Below are 21,864 nucleotides of genomic sequence, written 5' to 3' on the forward strand. Positions count from 1 at the left end.
CCTTCCACCAGTACCACACCATTTTGATTACTGAAATGTGTGTCTTCCAACTTTTTTTCCCTCAAGAATGTTTTGCTTCTTGTAGCTGCTTTACATTTCTATATAAATTTTAGAACCAGCTTGTCTATTTCTTTAAAAGATTGCCTGGAATTTTAATTGGAAACTGCTCATTGGAATCTCTTAGAGTAATTGTTTACTTGGATAACTAATAGAGTGGTCTGAAATGCTTCTGAAAGAAAAAATGTTTTGTTTTATTGTTTTCTCTCCATTGTTTGTGTGTCTAGGTTACAAGGCAAATGCAGGAACATGAGCAGGACTCTGAGCTTAGAGAACAAATGTCTGGCTATAAGAGAATGAGGCGGCAACATCAAAAGCAGCTGATGACTCTGGAAAATAAGTTGAAGGCTGAGATGGATGAACATCGCCTCAGATTAGACAAAGATCTTGAAACACAGCGTAACAATTTTGCTGCAGAAATGGAGAAACTTATCAAGAAACATCAGGCTGCTATGGAAAAAGAGGTGGCTGATTCACTATTATTAATTTTTTTTTCTTTTATTTTTTTTCTTCTTTTGTTGATTCACTGTTATTAATTTATTTACTGTAGATCATAAGCATCTCAGAATTAACCAAGATGGCATTTTGATGTTAGGATATGTTCCCTAGAACCAAGTCAGTTCAATTCGGAATAGGGAGAAGCATTTATATAACACGTGTAGTATCAGGTACTAAGTCTGGGAACCAGTAGGCGTGGGATTATTTCCTAATGCTCATAGTTTTATTGTTACCACAGTGGGTAAATCATGCAACCATTCTAGGCCCAAGGTACTCTGATAGTATGAGGAGTTTCTTAATCATCTATCAATAGGTGATTTAGGTCTCAAAAAATCATGTGTTTTTTGGAAATCTTCCTTCACTTTATAGTAGCATTTTAACATCAGAATAATTAAAGATTACTGTAATATAACAGAATGTTAGAGATAATAAGAGAGGTTCAAATTAAGATTTGGCCCATTTTGTTTATTTATAAATGTGTCATTCTACTGTATGATTTAAGTATATATTTTTTAGGATTCTTATGGGAAACCTAATGTTTTTGATGTCCCATCAGTTAAATTTTATTTTGATAGTCACGTTTGTCAAGTAAAATGTAAGCTTCCCAGTAAATTAACACAATATCTAGAAATATATTAGCTAGTCCACATTGAGGCATTATTTATTATAGTTACCCTGTTCACCTTCCCCCCCCCCAAAGTAAAAGACCCACTCTCATAATAGTAGTTCAGTTCAGTTCAGTCGCTCAGTCGTGTCCGACTTTTTGTGACCCCATGAATTGCAGCACGCCAGGCCTCCCTCTCCATCACCAACTCCTGGAGTTTACCCAAACTCCTGGAGAATCCCCGGGATGGCAGAGCTTGGTGGGCTGCTGTCTATGGGGTCGCACAGAGTCGGATACGACTGAAGCGACTTAGCAGCAGCAGCAGCAGCATGTCCATTGAGCCGGTGATGCCATCCAGCCATCTCATCCTCGGTCATCCCCTTCTCCCCCTGCCCCCAACCCCTCCCAGCATCAAAGTCTTTTCCAGTGAGTCAACTCTTCGCATGAGGTGGCCAAAGTATTGGAGTTTCAGCTTCAGCATCAGTCCTACCAATGAACACCCAGGGCTTATCTCCTTTAGAATGGACTAGTTGGATCTCCTTGCAGTCCAAGGACTCTCAAGAGTCTTCTCCAACACCACAGTTCAAAAACATCAATTCTTCAGCACTCAGCTTTCTTCACAGTCCAACTCTCACATCCATACATGACCACTGGAAAAACCATAGTCTTGACTAGACGGACCTGTGTTGGCAAAGTAATGTCTCTGCTTTTTAACATGCTGTCTAGGTTGGTCATAACTTTCCTTCCAAGGAGTAAGTGTCTTTTAATTTCATGGCTGCAATCACAATAGTAGAGAATTGGCAAAATAATTTATTGAGTAAATAATTATTTAATTTTGAATTATCTTGAGTAAAGAATGTATAGATATTTAGAATCCTGGTGGGCATTAGAAAGTATTTTTAATAACTTGGGAAGAGATAAATACTAACATATTTAGAAAAGCAGATCATGACATAGGATGTGCAGTGTGATTACAGATTTATTTAAAATGTGTGCATGCATAGAAAAAATAGGAAAGGTGTGTATCAAACTGTTTTTCTTGTTTTTCTCTGAATGCTAAACTCATACAAAGTTTTTTTTCCTTTGTGTTTTTCTGTATTTTCTAAATGATCCACAATGAATATACATTGCATATGTAATCATATGTAATCAGAAATAAAACAGTATGATATATATGTATCTAATATTTAACATTTTTATTTAATACATAAGTTAAAGGCCAAGGTTTACTTTGGAGAGGAGTATATTATTTAATATACAAGTCAATCTAAATAAAAGGTCATGATTTTATTATATTTAAAATAAATACTTATTTTTTTATTGGGGGGCATATTGTTAAGTTTTTTAAAAGGTGAAAGCTTTTTAATTCTGTAATAGGTCAACATTTTAAAGATGAGTCCCATTTTACTGGTTCTCTGAAATTCAAATAAGATGCTAAGTAATACTTATTAGTAATTTGTTGGATCTTCTTATTTTGATAATACTTATACAGATTTTATCCTAAGTGGTATATATTAAACTGTTGTTTTCAATCTGTCTACTTAACTAATTCGATCCATTTTTTAAATTTCTCATAGGCTAAAGTGATGGCCAATGAAGAGAAAAAATTTCAGCAACATATTCAGGCCCAACAGAAGAAGGAACTAAACAGCTTTTTGGAGTCTCAGAAAAGAGAATATAAACTTCGAAAAGAGCAGCTTAAGGAGGTACTTTTTTAATACCAAATACCACATGATATATTTATGCAGTTGATTTTTATGTATTTTGAACTGAGTTTTTTATGTTACCAGGAGCTGAATGAAAATCAGAGCACCCCCAAAAAAGAAAAACAGGAATGGCTTTCAAAGCAGAAGGAGAATATACAGCATTTCCAAGCAGAAGAAGAGGCTAATCTTCTACGGCGTCAGAGACAGTATCTAGAGTTGGAATGCCGTCGCTTCAAGAGAAGAATGTTACTTGGGCGTCATAACTTAGAGCAGGACCTTGTCAGGGAGGTGCGTTAGAAACGTGAATCTTTTCTGAAAATATGTTAGTCCCTCTCAGTCTCGGGGCCTTTGCGCTTGTGCCTCCCTCAGCCTGATTCTTCTTTCCTAGATTATCTACATGGCTTGCTTCCCCCCGTTCATGTCTCTCCTCAGAAATGCCTCCCCTAATATCCAAATCCTCCTCCTTATTTAAATATTCTCTGTACTTCTCTCTCCTACACACACACACTTTTGGGGGAGAAGTTTCTCTTCTTGCCTAGAATGAAAATTTTATGAAGTCACTGGTTTTGTTTTCTTCCAGTCTTTATATCCCCTACGTGTTACCATTTAATACTTTCTTTATAATCATGTACTTAATTGAGCAAACATAGAAACTCTTGTGTCAGGGAAAACAAATATTCTCAGTATCAGGGATACCTCTGAGCACAGATTAGCTAATTTCCAAGAGTGGCTTAAAATAAACTTCAAGTATAGCATAATTGTTCAAATTTACTAATAATTAAAGAAATTCAAATTAAAGTAGTTGCATCAGTTAAATAAGAACAGTTTAACAGACTGGCAACATTGAATCCTAGTAACAGGTTTGGGAAATGTGCAGTGTTTGTAAGAGTATAAATTGATACTGCCCTTTTGGAGCTCATATGCTTTTACCTACAAATCCACTTCTAGGATTCTATCCTAAAGAAATAATAACATGATTATATGATGCATGATGCATCAACATTTAATGAAAATTTTTTTATAAAGCAAAAAATGGAAAATTATAGTATTTCAAAGCAGAAACCTATGGTGAAACTTAAAGATCTGTATATACTGATCGGATCTGGATATATGTCCATTATATTGTTAGCTGAAGAAAGCACATTACATGCCTATGTTGTCTCAGTTTTTTAAACTATATGCTTTTGTATAATAGTTGTTTCACAGTAGCATGGGGAAGGTTGGGAAGCATTTTCTTCAAACTGTTGTCCTTTGCAGAAGGGTTTGCAGGGGCAAAGGGAACAAGTTTGACGTGTATGTGTTTTACACTTGTTCTTTTTAATCTGAAAGAAAAAAAAAGGAATTAAAACATTTATCGAGCATCATGTGCTAGGTATTATTCTGAGAACTTTCCGTTTATGAATTCATTTCATCCTCACATTAAATCTGTACAATAGCTATACTATTATTTCTTTGAAGAGTGATGAAACTAAAGCACAGTAGGTTTAAACAACTAACCCAAGGACTCGGTGACTGTAGGTAGCAGAGCCAGGTCCATGTTCTTATCCATTACACTATACTGGGTATACTGCATGTAATAGAATTGGATAGGACACTCTGAAGAAATTCATAGAATGGCTTCTGGGTTCTCTTCAAATACAAAATTCAGAAAGAAGGAAAGAAAGAAAGAAAGAAGGATATTAAGTCTACTGAGATTTGATATGTTTTAAGCTTATGGCATAAAATAGTATTAAAGAATAGTAAATACTAGAATAAGGAAATTTGTCTTTACTAACTGCGCATTTACTACTGTGTAGGTCATAAAATCTGATATTTACTGTGCAGTCATTATTGAATCTGGGATTACATCTTTTTCCTGGTTAATCTGTTTCTTAGGGTTTTTTCCCCTGGCATTGTTAAGCGATAAATATACCTTTGTCTTTTGTATTATGGATTAGGAGTTAAATAAAAGACAGACTCAGAAGGACTTAGAGCATGCCATGCTACTACGACAGCATGAATCCATGCAAGAACTGGAGTTCCGCCACCTCAACACAATTCAGAAGATGCGCTGTGAGTTGATCAGATTGCAGCATCAAACTGAGCTCACTAACCAGCTAGAATATAATAAGCGAAGAGAACGAGAGCTAAGGCGAAAGCATGTCATGGAGGTTCGACAACAGCCTAAGAGTCTGAAGGTACCTTTAGCCTAAGCTAAAGTTATTTAAGTAACGTGTCTGTGAAATGAATGATGATTTAAAAGTTAGCAGCAGTAGGGCTTGGTATAGAGTTGTTTGGTGTTTAACCTTTACTTTCTCTTTCTTATTGTTAACCTTTTCAGTTTGAAAGTTTATAAACACTAGTGTGATCTTTGCAGATACGATGTAAAAAGTGAGGCAAAAAGCAATGTTTCACAGTTATAGTCAGGCTTTGAATAGAATGTCTGCTTTTGATGACAAATGAGCTCAAGATTTTCTATAAAGGAGATTGTTGTTACTTTACTAGGGAAGAAAATGACCATTTCCTCTTAGTTATGTATCTGTATCTACTTACTCAGTTTGAACCAAACTGGCTTGATTTTAACATCAAGTTATTCCATTTTTGTTTTCCTAATAGTTGCAACTTCCAGCTTTCTCCAGGAATTTAAAGGAGATCAGGGACATCAGTTTTAGCACTTATGTGATTTAACTGGTCATCTGAATTAAATTCACCCATTCCAGTCCATTTTAGTTCGCTGATTCCTAGAATGTCAATGTTCACTCTTGCCATTGGAAGTTTGACCACTTCCAATTTGCCTTGATTCATGGACCTGACATTCCAGGTTCCTATGCAGTATTGCTCTTTACAGCATCGGACCTTGGTTCTATCACCAGTCACATCCACAACTGGGTATTGTTTTTGCTTTGGCTCCATCCCTTCATTCTTTATGGAGTTATTTCTCCACTGATCTCCAGTAGCATATTGGGCACTCACCGACCTGGGGAGTTCCTCTTTCAGTATCTTGTCATTTTGCCTTTTCATACTGTTCATGGGGTTCTCAAGGCAAGAATACTGAAGTGGTTTGCCATTCCCTTCTCGCAGTGGACCACATTCTGTCAGACTCCTCCACCATGACCTGTCTGTCTTGGGTGGCCCCACACGGTATGGCTTAGTTTCATTGAGTTAGACAAGGCTGTGGTCCGTGTGATCAGATTGGCTGATTTTCTGTGATTATGGTTTCAGTGTGTCCCCCCTTGGATGCCCTCTCACAACACCTACAGTCTTGGGTTTCTCTTACCTTGGTCGTGGGGTATCTCTTCAGGGCTGCTCCTTACCTTGGACAAGGGGGTATCTCCTCAGGGTCACCCCTCCTGACCTTGAACGTGGAGTAGCTCCTCTCGGCCCTCCTTTGCCCACGCAGCTGCCGCTCCTTGGACGGGGAGTTGCCCCTCTCAGCCGCTGCCCCTGACCTCAGGCGTGGGGTGGCTTGTCTCGGCCGCCGCCCCTGACCTCAGGTGTGGGATAACTCGTCTCGGCTGCTACCCTAACCTCAGACGTGGGGTAGCTCCTCTCGGCCGCTCCTGGCGGTCACAGCCTGGCGCTCTCGGTCACCGCCCCTGACCTTGGGTGAGGGGTAGCTCCTCTCAGCCACGCTTCTGCTCAGTCCATCACAGCCGGGACTCTTCTGCGTGGTCCATTGACCATTATATCTACTACGGTGGGCAGGAATCCCTTAGAAGAAATGGAGTAGCCATCATGGTCAACAAAAGAGTCTGAAATGCAGTACTTAGATGCAATCTCAAAAATGACAAAATGATCTCTCTTCATTTCCAAGGCAAACCATTCAATATCACAGTAATCCAAGCCTATGCCCCAACCATAACGCTGAAGAAGCTGAAGTTAACAGTTCTGTGAAGAGCTAAAAGACCTTTTAGAACTAACACCCAAAAAAGATGTCCTTTTCATTATAGGGGACTGGAATGCAAAAGTAGGAAGTCGAGAAACACCTGGAGTAACAGGCAGATTTGGCCTTGGAGTACGGAATGAAGCAGGGCAAAGGCTAATAGAGTTTTGCCAAGAGAATGCACTGGTCATAGCAAACACCTTCTTCCAACAACACAAGAGAAGACTCTACACATGGACATCACCAGATGGTGAACACCAAAATCAGATTGATTATATTCTTTGCGGCCAAAGATGGAGAAGCTCTATACAGTCAACAGAAACAAGACCAGGAGCTGACTGTGGCTCAGATCATGAGCTCCTTATTGCCAAATTCAGACTTAAATCGAGGAAAGTAGGGAAAACCACTAGACCATTCAGGTATGACCTTCATCAGATCCCTTATGGTTATACAGCAGAAGTGAGAAACAGATTTAAGGGACTAGATCTGATAGAGTGCCTGATGAACTATGGACAGAGGTTCATGACATTGTACAGGAGACAGGGATCAAGACCATCCCCAAGAAAAAGAAATGCAAAAAATCAAAATGGCTGTCTGAGGAAGGCTTACAAAAAGCTGTGAAAAGAAGAGAAGTGAAAAGGAAAGATATAAGCATCTGAATGCAGAGTTCCAAAGAATAGCAAGAAGAGATAAAAAAGCCTTCCTCAGCGATCAATGCAAAGAAATAGAGGAAAACAACAGAATGGGAAAGACTAGAGATGTCTTCAAGAAAATTAGAGATACCAAGGGAACATTTCATGCAAAGATGGACTCGATAAAGGACAGAAATGGTATGGACCTACCAGAAGCAGAAGATGAGGTGGAAGAATACACAGAAGAGCTGTACAAAAAGGATCTTCACGACCCAAATAATCACCATGGTGTGATTACTAATCTAGAGCCAGACATCCTGGAATGTGAAGTCAAGTGGGCCTTAGAAAGCATCACTATCAACAAAGTTAGTGGAGATGTTGGAATCCCAGTTGAGCCATTTCAAATCCTGAAAGATGATGCTGTGAAACTGCTGCACTCAGTATGCCAGCAAATTTGGAAAACTCAGCAGTGGCCACAGAATTGGAAAAGGTCAGTTTTCATTCCAATCCCGAAGAAAGGCAATGCCAAAGAATGCACACACTACTGCACAATTGTACTCATCTCACATGCTAGTAAAGTAATGCTCAAAATACTCCAAGCCAGGCTTCAGCGATACATGAACCGTGAACTTCCAGATGTTCAAACTGGTTTTAGAAAAGGGAAAGGAATCAGAGATCAAATTGCCAGTATCCGCTGGATCATGGAAAAAGCAAGAGAGTTCCAGAAAAACATCTATTTCTGCTTTCTTGACTATGCCAAAGCCTTTGACTGTGTGGATCATAAGAAACTGTGGAAAATTCTGAAAGAGATGGGAATACCAGACCACCTGACCTGCCTCTTGAGAAACCTGTATGCAGGTCAGGAAGCAACAGTTAGAACTGGACATGGAACAACAGACTGGTTCCAGATAGGAAAAGGAGTACGTCAAGGCTGTATATTGTCACCCTGCTTATTTAACTTATATGCAATGGCACCCCACTCCAGTACTCTTGCCTGGAAAACCCCATGGATAGAGGAGCCTGGTAGGCTGCAGTCCATGGGGTCGGACATGACTGAGCGACTTCACTTTCACTTTTCACTTTCATGCATTGGAGAAGGAAATGGCAACCCACTCCAGTGTTCTTGCCTAGAGAATCCCAGGGATAGGGGAGCCTGGTGGGCTGCCATCTATGGGGTCGCACAGAGTCGGACATGACTGAAGCGACTTAGCAGCAGCAGCAGCATAATACATCATGAGAAACGCTGGGCTGGAAGAAGCACAAGCTGGAATCAAGATTGCCGGGAGAAATATCAATAACCTCATATAGGCAGATGACGCCACCCTTATGGCAGAAAGTGAAGAGGAACTAAAGAGCCTCTTGATGAAAGTGTAAGAGAGTGAAAAAGTTGGCCTGAAGCTCAAGATTCAGAAAACTGAGATCATGGCATCTGGTCCCATCACTTCATGGGAAATAGATGGGGAAACAGTGACAGACTTTATTTTTGGGGGCTCCAAAATCACTGCAGATGGTGATTGCAGCAATGAAATTAAAAGACACTCCTTGGAAGGAAAGTTATGACCAACCTAGACAGCATGTTAAAAAGCAGAGACATTACTTTGCCAACAAAGGTCTGTCTAATCAAGGCTATGGTTTTTCCAGTGGTCATGTATGGATGTGAGAGTTGGACTGTGAAGAAAGCTGAGCCTGAAGAATTGATGCTTTTGAACTGTGGTGTTGGAGAAGCCTCTTAAGAGTCCCTTGGCCTGCAAGGAGATCCAACCAGTCCATTCTAAAGGAGATCAGTCCTGAGTGTTCATTGGAGGGACTGATGCTAAAGCTGAAGCTCCAATACTTTGGCCACCTCATGCAAAGAGTTGACTCATTGGAAAAGACTCTGATGCTGGGAGGGATTGGGGGCAGGAGGAGAAGGGGACGACAGAGGATGAGATGGCTGGATGGCATCACTGACTCGATGGACATGAGTTTGGGTAAACTCCAGGAGTTGGTGATGGAGAGGGAGGCCTGGCGTGCTGCGATTCATGGGGTCGCAGAGAGTCAGACACGACTGAGTAACTGAACTGAAGTGAATTTAACTGGGATTTGGGGAGTTCTGGGGTACCCGTGTAAATGGAATAGGTGATTGACACCTGTTACCTGCTCTGCTGTTTCATCTGCCATCCAGATGATGATTTGTCAATGTTAGATGAGTAACTTAACATTCCTCTTGTGTTCATTTGAGTCAAACATTAAGGGGTATAGTTTATTCTTGGTACAAGTATTACTATTCTTATAGGAAAAGCACATTTTTCAAGGGTTTTATTTTTCCCTCTCATTAGACTAGTGGTGTGGAATAATTACAGTGTTTTCTTGACACAATATTTAAAAATAAAAACTGTTAAAAGACTGAAGGCTGTTATACAGAGGTAGGAAAGAATGGCTAAATGTCATTGTCCCATTCCTGGCTAACTTGAATATTATTTCAATATTGTTAACCAAGAACAGTATTTAAGAGTGGTGCCACTAAGCATAGCTGAACTAAGAGTTTCTCTTTGTAGCTAGGCATTTCTTTACCTTTCACAGGATGGTGGTAACTTAATGACTTGGTTGGTACAAAATATGGAAAGTGTGTATTTGATATTTTGGTATTTATTGGCAGAGGTGGTGGAGAGAATGAATAGTTACTTCCTTGAAAAGTATGTTACTTTGGTTTTATATGCATTTGTTGCACACTGAATCAACCAGTCAATATTTCAGCTATAATTTCTGCCTTGTGAAGTACATGAGTAAATTCTCACTTGTAGGCTTGAACAATATACCTGATAGAAATATATCTCATCTTCTCAAATTTTGTTCAGACCTGAGTTCATAGAAATAACTAGCCTGTGATTAACCAAAAAATAAAGCCAAACCACTTTGTCTCTGAACTCAAATTGTTTAACCTCCCAAATGTTTATGTAGTTCATGTCTTTTATCATCACCTCAAGAAGGGCTGTCCCCTCCCTTGCCCCATAGTTTATTCCCCTTAAGGAAAAGATAATTATAATAATGTTAGTCAGTTACTGATAGCCTGCTTTTGTGGGGTCTGTCACAGACTATGTAGTTAGAGTTGAGATTGTCATTAAAAGAAATTGGAGCAAGTTGTCTCAGATAAGGAACAATAAATATGCTTATTTTCTGCCTTGGAAATCTGGTAAGATATTGTCTGACCAATAAACTTTTAATGCATGAGAAGAAATTTAATTTTGTGTCATCAATATCAATAGCAATCAAAATTAATTTTAATATTTATTTGAAAGTGTTACCAAAATAATGAGTACTACTTGAAGTCATATGAAAAATGAGGTACTTGGTATTCTAATGTTTTAAATTAGAGCTTTTGTAATACATAGAATCTAATGGTTTGCCCTAATAGCCAAGTAGACACATACTGTACCTGCAAGCTTATGATCTAACCATTTTGTTTTTCCCTCTTCCTTTCTCCTAGTAGCCTTTTTTTTTCGTATAAGCATCAGGTATACCAAACGCCATATGTTAAAAATTACATATATCTTTTTTTTCCTTCTCAGTCTAAGGAACTCCAAATAAAAAAGCAGTTTCAGGACACCTGTAAAATCCAAACCAGACAGTACAAAGCATTAAGAAATCACTTACTGGAGACTACACCAAAGAGTGAGCACAAAGCTGTTCTGAAACGGCTCAAGGAGGAGCAGACCCGGAAGTTAGCCATCTTGGCTGAACAGTATGACCACAGCATTAATGAAATGCTCTCCACCCAAGCAGTGAGTTTGTATTATTTAGGCAAAACAAATTCAGGGCCCCTTTCCTTTCACCCCCTGAATGAAGTCTCGGTAATTAAAACACTAATAGGAAGTGGTAACTCTCCTACAGCCTGGGAAATAGTAGTGGTTATCTGTATTTTTCCTGTCTCTGCATTGTTTGGAAGTAGGCATGATTTATATAGAATTCTCATTGATACATTTAGACATGAGATTCTAAATAGGCTCCTTGCCAGTGCCTCTCAGGTGTTTAGTGCATATCCCAAGAGTATACCAAGATTAGAGCAACAGGTTTGTTAGGCATTGGACAAAAAGTAGTACTGTATTAGAAATCTAAATGGTCACATTTAATGGAGGCAAATACAAAGTATTTTCTATATAAGTTTTGTGAACTTTTTCTTAAAGGGCGAGTAAATATTTTAGATTTTGTGGGACAGGATACAAAATTGAGTATATTTTGTGAGTACTTACAGCCATATAAAATGTAAGAATCATTAATTAGCAGACTATAAAATTAATTAATTAAAACAGGCAACTGTCCAGACTTGGTCTGGAGCTATAGTTCGCTGGTCCCTGTTCTATAATTATTTTCATCGTGGAGAATAGATTCAGGATCTTATACCACTTAATCAGATTCTAGATTTTTCTTAAGAAAAGTATGGTTATTCAGACATCCTCCAAATAGTATATGATAGCTTTTATCTTCTTGTTATCATCATTGGTTACTGTGCCTTCCTTTTTCAGAGATGTTTACTCCAAGATACAAGAGAGAACAATTGTCTATCCTATAAAAGAGTAATGTGCCTTTTCTCACACCTCCTTCCATAGGTCTTGAATAAATAGTTCACAGTAGGATATATCTGTTTTTTTCCCTCTCTTTCAGCTGCGTTTGGATGAAGCACAGGAAGCAGAGTGCCAGGTTTTGAAGATGCAGCTGCAGCAGGAACTGGAGCTGTTAAATGCATATCAGAGCAAAATCAAGATGCAAGCGGAGGCACAGCATGATCGAGAGCTTCGGGAGCTTGAACAGAGGGTCTCCCTCCGCAGGGCACTCTTAGAACAAAAGGTATAGATGATAGAAGGAAGTTATTTGCTAACATTTGCTTTCATCAAAAGAGTTTTATAAATATATTTTCATATTGAGAGAGGTGGCATTTGGTTGTTTTCACCATACCATATTTCCTTAATTCTCATTTTGTAGTGTTTTTCTTTAAAATTATTGATTCAGTAATGAACCTTAATGAATTCTAAACATCAGGGAAATATAATTAAGTAGTTAATACTGCTGCTGCTGCTAAGTCACTTCAGTCATGTCTGACTCTGTGCAGCCCCATAGACAGCAGCCCACCAGGCTCCCCTGTCCCTGGGATTCTCTAGGCAAGAACACTGGAGTGGGTTGCCATTTCCTTCTCCAATGCATGAAAGTGAAAAGTGAAAGTGAAGTCTCTCAGTCGTGTCCGACTCTTAGCTATCCCATGGACTGCAGCCTGCCAGGCTCCTCCATCCATGGGATTTTCCAGGCAAGAGTACTGGAGTGGGGTGCCATTGCCTTCTCCGGGTTAATGCTAGAGGAAGGATATGGAGTTATGTGAAGACAGTTGAATTGTGAGTGAGTACCTCTGCTGTGTTCCTCACTTTTTTTGTGTACCTAGCTCTACCTAAAGAGGTTGGTGAAAAACTTAGATAAAAAACTTCTTTTCTTAGAAGAAAAAGAACTTTAGTAGTTGCCTGAGAGAGGCAGAGGCAAAGGATTTGGAATATATACTTTACTCTTATATCCTGGGCCTAGAACCATACAGACTGGTGGAAGAGTACTAGGGCACAGAAGGTAAAACTTGTTCTGCACAAGCTGAAAATGTTACTTCTAGATGTATCTTTCCCCCCCCCCGCTCTTTTCTCTCTTTTGACTTATTCTTTGTCAGATATATTAGAGAATAGAACTAGAAGCCCCAAATTAATTTCCATTTTTTAAGGTATTATATCTGTGTTTTGTGTGTGTGCGCATATTTGTGGGAAAAGCTAATGGACAGAGATTTAAAATTTTTGAAAGATAAAGGAAAGTTTTGTCATGAAAAGTAATAGATTACCAGTTGTACCCAGGATTCAGAGCTATGTTCAGAATTCCTGAGCCATAAGTTCCCAGCAGGTGATTAGTCTTAGGTCCAATGATCCTTTGTATGTTAGTAGTTGCCTAATTTATTTAAAAGTTGTCATGGTTTCTAGACCACTGATCCATAGATTTTCCTCTACTTCCAGTAGTTCTTCTGATAAAAATAGAATGCCTTACTAAATTAAAAATATAGTCTTAAAATATAAATAGGATATTACTAATAGAATACCTAAATAAAATATTCCTTTCTGTCACAATTCTTATCAGTGGCTTCTCCGAGGGGGTACTTGCCTCTAAAAATTATCTCACTTATGTTTCCCATTCATAATGGGAAAGATAGAAATGCATATAAATTTTGAGAAAAGTATAGTTTGTCCCACGTACAGGTTTCATAAATCTGATTCGAACTTGCTTATTAAAATTCAGTCTGAAATATTGTCTCTTAGGCTTCAAGAAATTACCATTGGACTTTTGTGATGGTACAGTGGTCAAGACTGAGTGACTTCACTTTCACTTTTCACTTTCCTGCATTGGAGAAGGAAATGGCAACCCACTCCAGTGTTCTTGCTTGGAGAATCCCAGGGACGGCGGAGCCTGGTGGGCTGCCGTCTATGGGGTCGCACAGAGTCGGATGCGACTGAAGCGACTTAGCAGCAGCAGCAGCAGCAGTGGTCAAGAATGCACCTGCCAATGCAGGGAACATGGGTTTATCCCCTGGTCCGAGAACACCCCATATGCTGCGAGGCCACTGAAGCCTGAGTGCTTCAGCTGCTGAAGCCCACACACTGAGAGCCAGTGCTCTGCAGCAGTAGAAGCCAGCACCGTGAGAAGCCCGCACACAGCTACTGGGTTGCAGCCCCCACTTGCTGCAGCTAGAGAAAGCCCACGCAGTGAAGCCCAGCAGTGAAGACCCAGTGCAGCCTAAAATAATAAATAAATGATTTATTTAAAAAAGGAAACTCCCATGGTGTTGTAAGAGAAATATTGGCACTATTTCCAGTCAGCTCCCCCACACCGGTGGGTTCTGCATTCATGGATTCAACTGACAGATTATGATAAAAGTATTCAGGGGAAAGAAAATTCCAGAAAGTTCCCAAAAGTTCCAGGAAGCAAAACTGCAGTTTGCTGCAAGCCCCAGCAACTATTTACATAGTATTTACATGGTATAGGGTATTATAAGTAATTTAGATATGATTTAAAGTACTGGAGTAGGGCTATGTATTTGTATTTTTAGCTCCACCTAGTGGTTCAGAGTTAGTGCTAATTAGTATCTTACACAGTCTTATTTCAATATATGAACTAAGTGAACATGTTCTACAGAACCCAGTAAAATATGTGCATAAAACTGATATGCATTGGTCAGGGTGCAGTGGCACTCTCATACATAGTTAATGCATTTTGCAAAGCAACTTGGAAGTATATATTGAGCTTTGGAAATGTTACATATTTAAGACTTTGAAAATTTATTCTAAGGAAAAGAAATCCAACTATAGGAAAAGTAAGATGCATAAATATGGTAATTATAGCATACTTCATAATGTTTTAAAATACATAACCATCTAAAACAGAGCTATAATTAAGTAATTATAGCCAAACCACTTAATAAAATCTTAAATGATGGCTATAAAGATAGTATTAATATAGAAAAATGCTTATGATGTATTGAATAAAAGTGAATTGAAGTAATGCTAGTAGTGGCTATATTAATATGGTAAAAATTTTTTTTTCTTTTTTTACTTTTTTTGTGAGGCGAGAAGGGCATACCGTGCAGCATGTGGGATCTTAGTTCCCTGAACCAGGAATCAAACCTGTGCCCCCTGCAGTGGATATGCAGAGTCCTAACCACTGGAGCCAAAGAATTCCCTCTATTTTACTTTTTTAACATGGCTTATAGTAATTTCATAAGAGAAAATACGTTCGATTAGTATTACAAATAATAAAGGAACAGTAGAGTGATAAATCTATAAATCTATTTTGAGTTGCTTCTTGATTTTTAGGGCTGATATTTACATTTCAACTGAAGTGCATGACAGTGAAGCAGTTTGGGATCAGTTGGCAGCTACCAAGGCAAGGTACCTTCTGTACAAAAACCAAAAAATCTTAACAACTATATTTTCTGCACTTTGTACTTACTGGCTATACAGATAAGAAACAGTCATCTGAAAATAGAGGTGGAACCAGAGTGAATATTAGTTGTTTCATGCTGGGTAATTATCTTTGAAGATTACTTTACTCTGCAAAGAATCAAGAATTGTTCCTTAGGTTTGGCACTAACAGAGTAGGGTTAGGGTTAGGGCTTCCCTCGTAGCTCAGCCAGTAAAGAATCTGCCTGCAGTGCAGGAGACCTGGGTTCGATTCCTGGGTTGGAAAGATCCCCTGGAGAAAGAAATGGCAACCCACTCCAGTATTCTTGCCTGGAGAATCCCATGGACAGAGGAGCCTGATGGGCTACAGTCCATGGGGTCATAAGAGTCGGACACAACTTAGCGACTAAGCCACCACCACTAACAGAGTATAACAAGTAAACCTCATTTGGCTCACATGAAGCCCTTTACGACTTTTCTCATTTCATTTACGTTAAAATTTCAGCAAAATAGCGACATAACTATACATGTTAAATTCCTTATTTGGATTAGGGTCCAAACAAGGTCCAGATACTGCTTTTGGTTAATTGTCTTTTAAGTCAACGAGTCTATAATAGGACCCTCCTTCCCCCATGTTTTTTTTTCCCATTTGAATTGGATCATTTGCTCTGTAGGAATTCTGGTTTGGGCTTATTGTGTCCTCTAGTGTCTTTAAAAATATATCCTTCTCTCTTTTACTTCATATTTCCCATCAGCTGGTAATTAGATCCAGAAATATGATTAAATTTAAATTATCTTCTCTTTTTAAAAATTTTTTGCAAGGAATTTTCATGAGGGTTACTATGTACTTCCTTTTACATTACATCAGGAGATATATGATGTCTAGCTGTCCCCCTTTTAAGTGATATTAATATTGGTCAGTGGGTTTAGGCAATTATCAATTTGATCATTCATAAAAAAGTTCTCCATGAACTTTTTTCATTGCCTATTGAGTTTATTGTGAATTATTTTACATTAAAAAAAAATGTATGTACAGTCAACTACACTTACTTGTAATACCTTCCAGTTTTCCAGAAATGATTATGATGGCTACCGAACCACTAATTTCTAGGTATATAGAGTCTCCTAACTTTAATGAAAACTTCATGGTTTGTGTTTGTTTGCTTTTTACTTAAGGCTTTGGTGTATCTGGAATATGGTGTAAGATGGAGTTCCATTTTTATTTCCTTCCAGATAGTTGGCCATTGTGCCTGTGTTATTTGTTAAAAACTCATCTTTTCCCCACTGAATTAATTAATGCTCTTGCTTTAAAACCCTACAAACTGAGATCTTTATTTCTATTTCACTAATAATTTGTCCCTACACCAATACCACATTTAATAGAGTGACATTTTGGTGTGTCTGATAAAACTAGTTTCCCTTCACCCATTTTCATTTTTTATTCAGTGTTTTAGGCTTTCCTGGTGGCTCAAATGGTAAAGAATCTGCCGTCAGTGCAGGAGACCTGTGTTGATCCCTGGGTTGGGAAGATCCTCTGGAGAAGGAAATGGCAACCCACTCCAGTATTCTTGCATGGAGAATTCCATGGACAAAGGAGCTTGGCAGGCTCTATAGTCCATGGGGTCGCAAAGAGTTGGACACGACTGAGTGACTGTCACTCACTCACTCAAAAGTCATCCAGTTGACAATCTAGAGACAGAGATGGCTAAGGTATTGTTATTTACAAGATTGGCCAGGAGAGTCCCAGGTGTCTTCAGTGTTTTACCTAATGATCCAGTGTTTTACGTAATGATTTAGTAGCCATTGATGATAATTGCCTTGATTTATTATTTCAATAGAGGTTATTGCCTTTGTTTTTAAGAACTTGGTTTTACACATCTTAAAAATATAAATTGTATATGATTTCTATAGTACATCTCTTTCGTTTTTAAATATGCATCCACAAAATAGCCATTGTGAACTTTTTAATGATTCACTTCAAAGCTGACTAATTATGACTTCCTTATTAGTTTATAGATTTAAAAATAATAAATCAGCTTTCTTTTTGCTTCCCCCTAACCCCCAACAGATTGAAGAAGAAATGTTGGCTTTGCAGAATGAACGCACAGAACGAATACGAAGTCTGCTGGAACGTCAAGCCAGAGAAATGGAAGCTTTTGACTCTGAAAGCATGAGGCTAGGTTTTAGTAACATGGTCCTTTCTAATCTCTCCCCTGAGGCGTTCAGCCACAGCTACCCGGGAGCTTCCGGTTGGTCTCACAATCCTACCGGGGGTCCAGGACCTCACTGGGGTCATCCCATGGGTGGCCCACCACAAGCTTGGGGCCATCCAATGCAAGGTGGACCCCAGCCGTGGGGTCACCCCTCGGGGCCAATGCAAGGGGTACCCCGAGGTAGCAGTATGGGAGTCCGCAATAGCCCTCAGGCTCTAAGGCGGACAGCTTCTGGGGGACGGACGGAGCAGGGCATGAGCAGAAGCACGAGTGTCACTTCTCAAATATCCAATGGGTCACACATGTCTTATACATAACTTAATAATTGAGAGTGGCGATTCCGCTGGAGCTGTCTGCCAAAAGAAACTGCCTACAGACATCGTCACAGCAGCCTCCTCACTTGGGTACTACAGTGTGGAAGCTGAGTGCGTATGGTATATCTTACTCATTTTTGTAAAGAGTTCTGTTTTGTGTTTACTAATTGGGATGTCATAGTATTTGGCTGCCAGGTTTTTTGTTGTTTTTTTAACTTCTGAAGAAATTTTGCAAAGGGGAATTGTCATGTAGGTGTGTATACAAATACATACACACACATATATATGTATCAAGCCTGTGGTTATAAGAAATTGGGTAGATAGGGGGTATTTTTGAAAACTGCAAAAATAGAATGCAGCAGTATATCTTGAGTCATCACTTTGGGGCAATGATATATCCTCAGAAGGATGTGAAAAGATCTAAAGCCTTTCTACATACCCCAGATTCTTATAAGCCACTCACAGCAGGCAACATATGCTGAAACAAGTTCTTACTGAAACACATCTGTATCCCCTTACCAACATATTTTCTTTATTAAATTGGTCTGACTTCTCAGCCTCATTTGGAGTGAAAAAGAACATGGAAATCCATGAACACTAAAGGGTTGCATTGACTTTTTCAGAGAGTAGGAAACAATTTAGTTCTTTTTCTGAATGCTGCATAGATTTGTCAGTGAATTTTTTTTTTTTTTTTTTTTGGTGCATTCAATTGTGCCTTCTTTGTGGCATGGTGAGATGGAGGTGCTTAAGGAGATCACAAGTGGTGTGGGAATTGTATCAACGAACCCGTGAGCCTTTAAAGGGGAAGACAAGAAGGGTGAGAGAGGCCCCTGAAAGTTCATATGGTGGGTATGTTCAGCAGCAAGAGTGAGGAGATGAAGCCTCTGTATCCTGACGTTTCGTTGCTTATACTGTGATATCTCATCCTAGCTAAGCTCTGTAGCTTCCAAGACCCCAAACAGTACTTATGCTTTGTACAAAAACAATGATATATAGCCAATACAAATTAAATGCCAGAGGTATTTGAATGATGCCATATTTGCAAACTGCCATCTATTGGAATTTTCACCACACTACATAGACATAATTTGATTACCCCCTTTTGGCTTATGGGATTTCCTGTTTACAAGTAGAATAGCCAATTATTTAAATGTTTAGTTGCCATAGTGAACCAGGAGTCACTGAGCCAATGACTTTGCCAGCTGCTGACTAATCCTCATCACCACTGTAGATTTTGCTGCATGTGCAGGTCCTCTTTTTTTTTTTTTTTAATTGCTGTTTTTGTTGCTGCAGTACTTTACAAACTTCTAGTTCCTTGAGACTTAGTGACCATTCGGCATCATGTTAACATCACACGACAGGAAACACCACTCCCAGAAGTCTCTAGCCTCAGTGCTAAAGTACTACTGAAAAGGAACTAGCTAGTTTGGCAAATTAAAAAAAAAAAGTAAGTTATAGTGGTCAGGGAATCTCTTGACAAACGCTAACTTTTTTATTTTTTCCCACAGAGGGGCACGTTTTGTTTTGTTTTGCAATGAAGGATCAACCCAATGCTGAAAGTTAGATGTTACTTGGTATTCCACTGCTAGTGTGGAAATTGAGTTGAAGGTGGGTAGGAAGCTGTGAGTATGACTTGAAGGAAAAAAAAAAAAAAAGTTCTTTTCAGTGATAGATCAGAGTTTCTTACAAGTTACTGTTTTGCCCCCTCCCTTGTCTTGAAGAACCCTTGCTGCTAACTCTGGATCCTGCTTTTCATATAGTCAGAGGACTCCCAGGTAGAATTTTCTAAGGCCCTCTCAATGATACTCTTCACCTATCCAGGCTAATGACCAACCAGTAATCTGTTTGTTGAAATCTTGGTTTTCTCAACCAAATTTAAGTCTTCCCCAGGTATATCAGTCTAATCTCCATGAATCCTCCCTTTTAGGAATTTCTGGCATTCATTTAAAGGTAACTGGAAGAAAAATTAATATAAATCTTTTAAAAACCAAGATCACAGTAGAACTCACTCACAATTTTAGGCAGTGTTTCAGGTAGCACTCTGGTACATTGTCCTCTTAGCCAGGCTTGAAATCACCAGTTTTTAGGTGAACATGACATGTACTTGCTTGTCTGTCTAATGAAAGGGGCTTTTAATTTTCTGTCTTCTTGCATTCATGTTGTATACAGTATTTCAAGCAAACTGAGGTATCTACCTATTTGGAGGAAAATGATAGGAGAGAGCTTTAGAATTAATAAAATGTATAAAAATATAATGAATTTGATACCTTTTATAAAAATTCTTACTAGATCTAGCCCCTCTGTTCTACTGGAGGAGTGGAATAGAAGTGCAGATCAATTTTACATATAAAACGCTTTAAAATAAAAAATACTACCAATAATACATGTTAAAGTCCACTTGTGGACTTGAATTAGTCAAACTGAGTTATTGAATTCATGCAGACTGTATGTACTTGTAAAATTGTGATTGAATACTGACTCCAGATGTCTATCCAATAGGTCTTTGTATCTGATTTGTGTGGCAACCAGTTTTACATGTAGGTCATGACTATACCTGGATTATTCCATTAAGTTAATTTTAATTAAAGTATATATAGTTTGCAAAAATGGTTCAAATTAATTGTGTGTGTTTGTAAGATCTAACTTCTGAAGAATATCATACATAGTAGGAATCATCAGAGTAAAGCTTGTAGCAAGAAAATTTGAAAGGTTTTGAGAGATCCTAAAGAAAGAAGCAGGCACTTTCTGAATCAGTGTACAGACGTCAGCATTTGATCAAAGTACTACTACCTCCTCCCCAGTGTTGGTGTTCACTATATATAAACATGTTTGAGAAAATAAAAAGTAATGGGAAATTTGTCCACGCATATCAGAAAAGTCATATATGCTATGTCTGGCATCCAGAGCTTGGCAGTATAAGTTTTTTACGTTCACTCTCTCCCCCCTTTTTAAGTTAGCATTTGAAAAATGCAAAACCTCATACCTTGATATATTGTTCCTAATGGGGTTCCCTTCCTTTTGCACTTATTTTACCCCTTATTAAAGTCAGCTCTAACCCCAAATTAAAGTATATGAAAGTATTTTCATTATATAGATAACATTAGCTGGGAAATATGTTTATATTTTATTCAGAGCTGCCATTCTTTTCTAAGTCATTTCTGTGCCTAGAGATGAACAGTCCTGGAATTGAAGCCACACCCACGGATATGAGATGCTTGGTACTCTAGGCCAAGGGTTTATTGGTAAATTGAACTTTTTAGCATAGTCATTATGATTTTCAGCTGCCTAGACATCAAATAAACACCATTTAGCACACTAAAGAAACTGTCCTTGACTCTCTCCCACTCCCACCTATTTTTCCTCTCCCCCTTTTCAAACATCAAAAACACTTTGAGTATCTTTTTCAAACCATAAGGCCGACTTTAGTAACTTTCTACTTCTTTATGTCTGGCATTTTAAACTTTTATAGAATACATTGTGTTGGACACTGGAATAATACTGTTTATTTTCACCTGTGAAAAATGACTCTGTTGTACTTGAAACACCTCCTTTGCATTTCTCCATTTGTGCCATTCACTAGTGGAAATAAATTGTATTATACCATAATCTACTGGCTTTTAAAAACTGTGTTAAATATGCACATTTTTGGTATAGCTATTATCATTTGTATGTATATATTGTATATACATATGAGTGTCTATATGTGTGTATAGATAGATGGATATAACTCATACTGTACATTTCCATCAGGGCACTTAAGGTTCTGTTATTTTGTTTCGTTATTTCAGTCCTCAGTTAAGGCAAGAATGCATGTGTTTCTTAACAATTGAATACTCTGGGTTGATATTTATGAGAAGGTGGTCATTAGATGCAGTCTTTTCTTTTTTGATCCTTTCTTAGCACTTGAGTGGGTGGAAAGAAAGTTAAGTAAATTGTGGAACCATAAGTTGTAGTGCAGTAAAGTAGTGCTGGGGAAGGAACCAGTTAGTGTTCCTGCGAGTTTGTGTCGTGATGCAGTGAAAGATA

At 38.5% G+C, this 21,864-nt stretch overlaps 1 protein-coding gene across 2 annotated transcripts in view; it reads left to right on the forward strand.

Annotated features, from left to right (window-relative positions):
- TAOK1 (TAO kinase 1) overlaps positions 1-20,349 on the forward strand; it is a 55,415-nt gene extending 35,066 nt beyond the window's left edge. The window contains exons 13-19 of one of the 2 annotated variants that reach the window (XM_068978971.1): positions 285-521; positions 2,737-2,865; positions 2,950-3,153; positions 4,803-5,042; positions 10,908-11,120; positions 12,001-12,183; positions 17,380-20,349. In XM_068978971.1, coding sequence (XP_068835072.1) covers positions 285-521; positions 2,737-2,865; positions 2,950-3,153; positions 4,803-5,042; positions 10,908-11,120; positions 12,001-12,183; positions 17,380-17,841 — 1,668 coding nt within the window. In that variant the 3' untranslated portion in view covers positions 17,842-20,349. The remainder of the gene's footprint in view (positions 1-284; positions 522-2,736; positions 2,866-2,949; positions 3,154-4,802; positions 5,043-10,907; positions 11,121-12,000; positions 12,184-17,379) is intronic. The other variant, XM_068978972.1, reaches the window with a different exon arrangement.
- The last annotated feature ends 1,515 nt before the right edge of the window (positions 20,350-21,864 follow it).

The sequence above is a fragment of the Capricornis sumatraensis genome, chromosome 8 (genome assembly GCF_032405125.1).
Source record: "Capricornis sumatraensis isolate serow.1 chromosome 8, serow.2, whole genome shotgun sequence".
NCBI classification, from domain to species: Eukaryota; Metazoa; Chordata; class Mammalia; order Artiodactyla; family Bovidae; genus Capricornis; species Capricornis sumatraensis.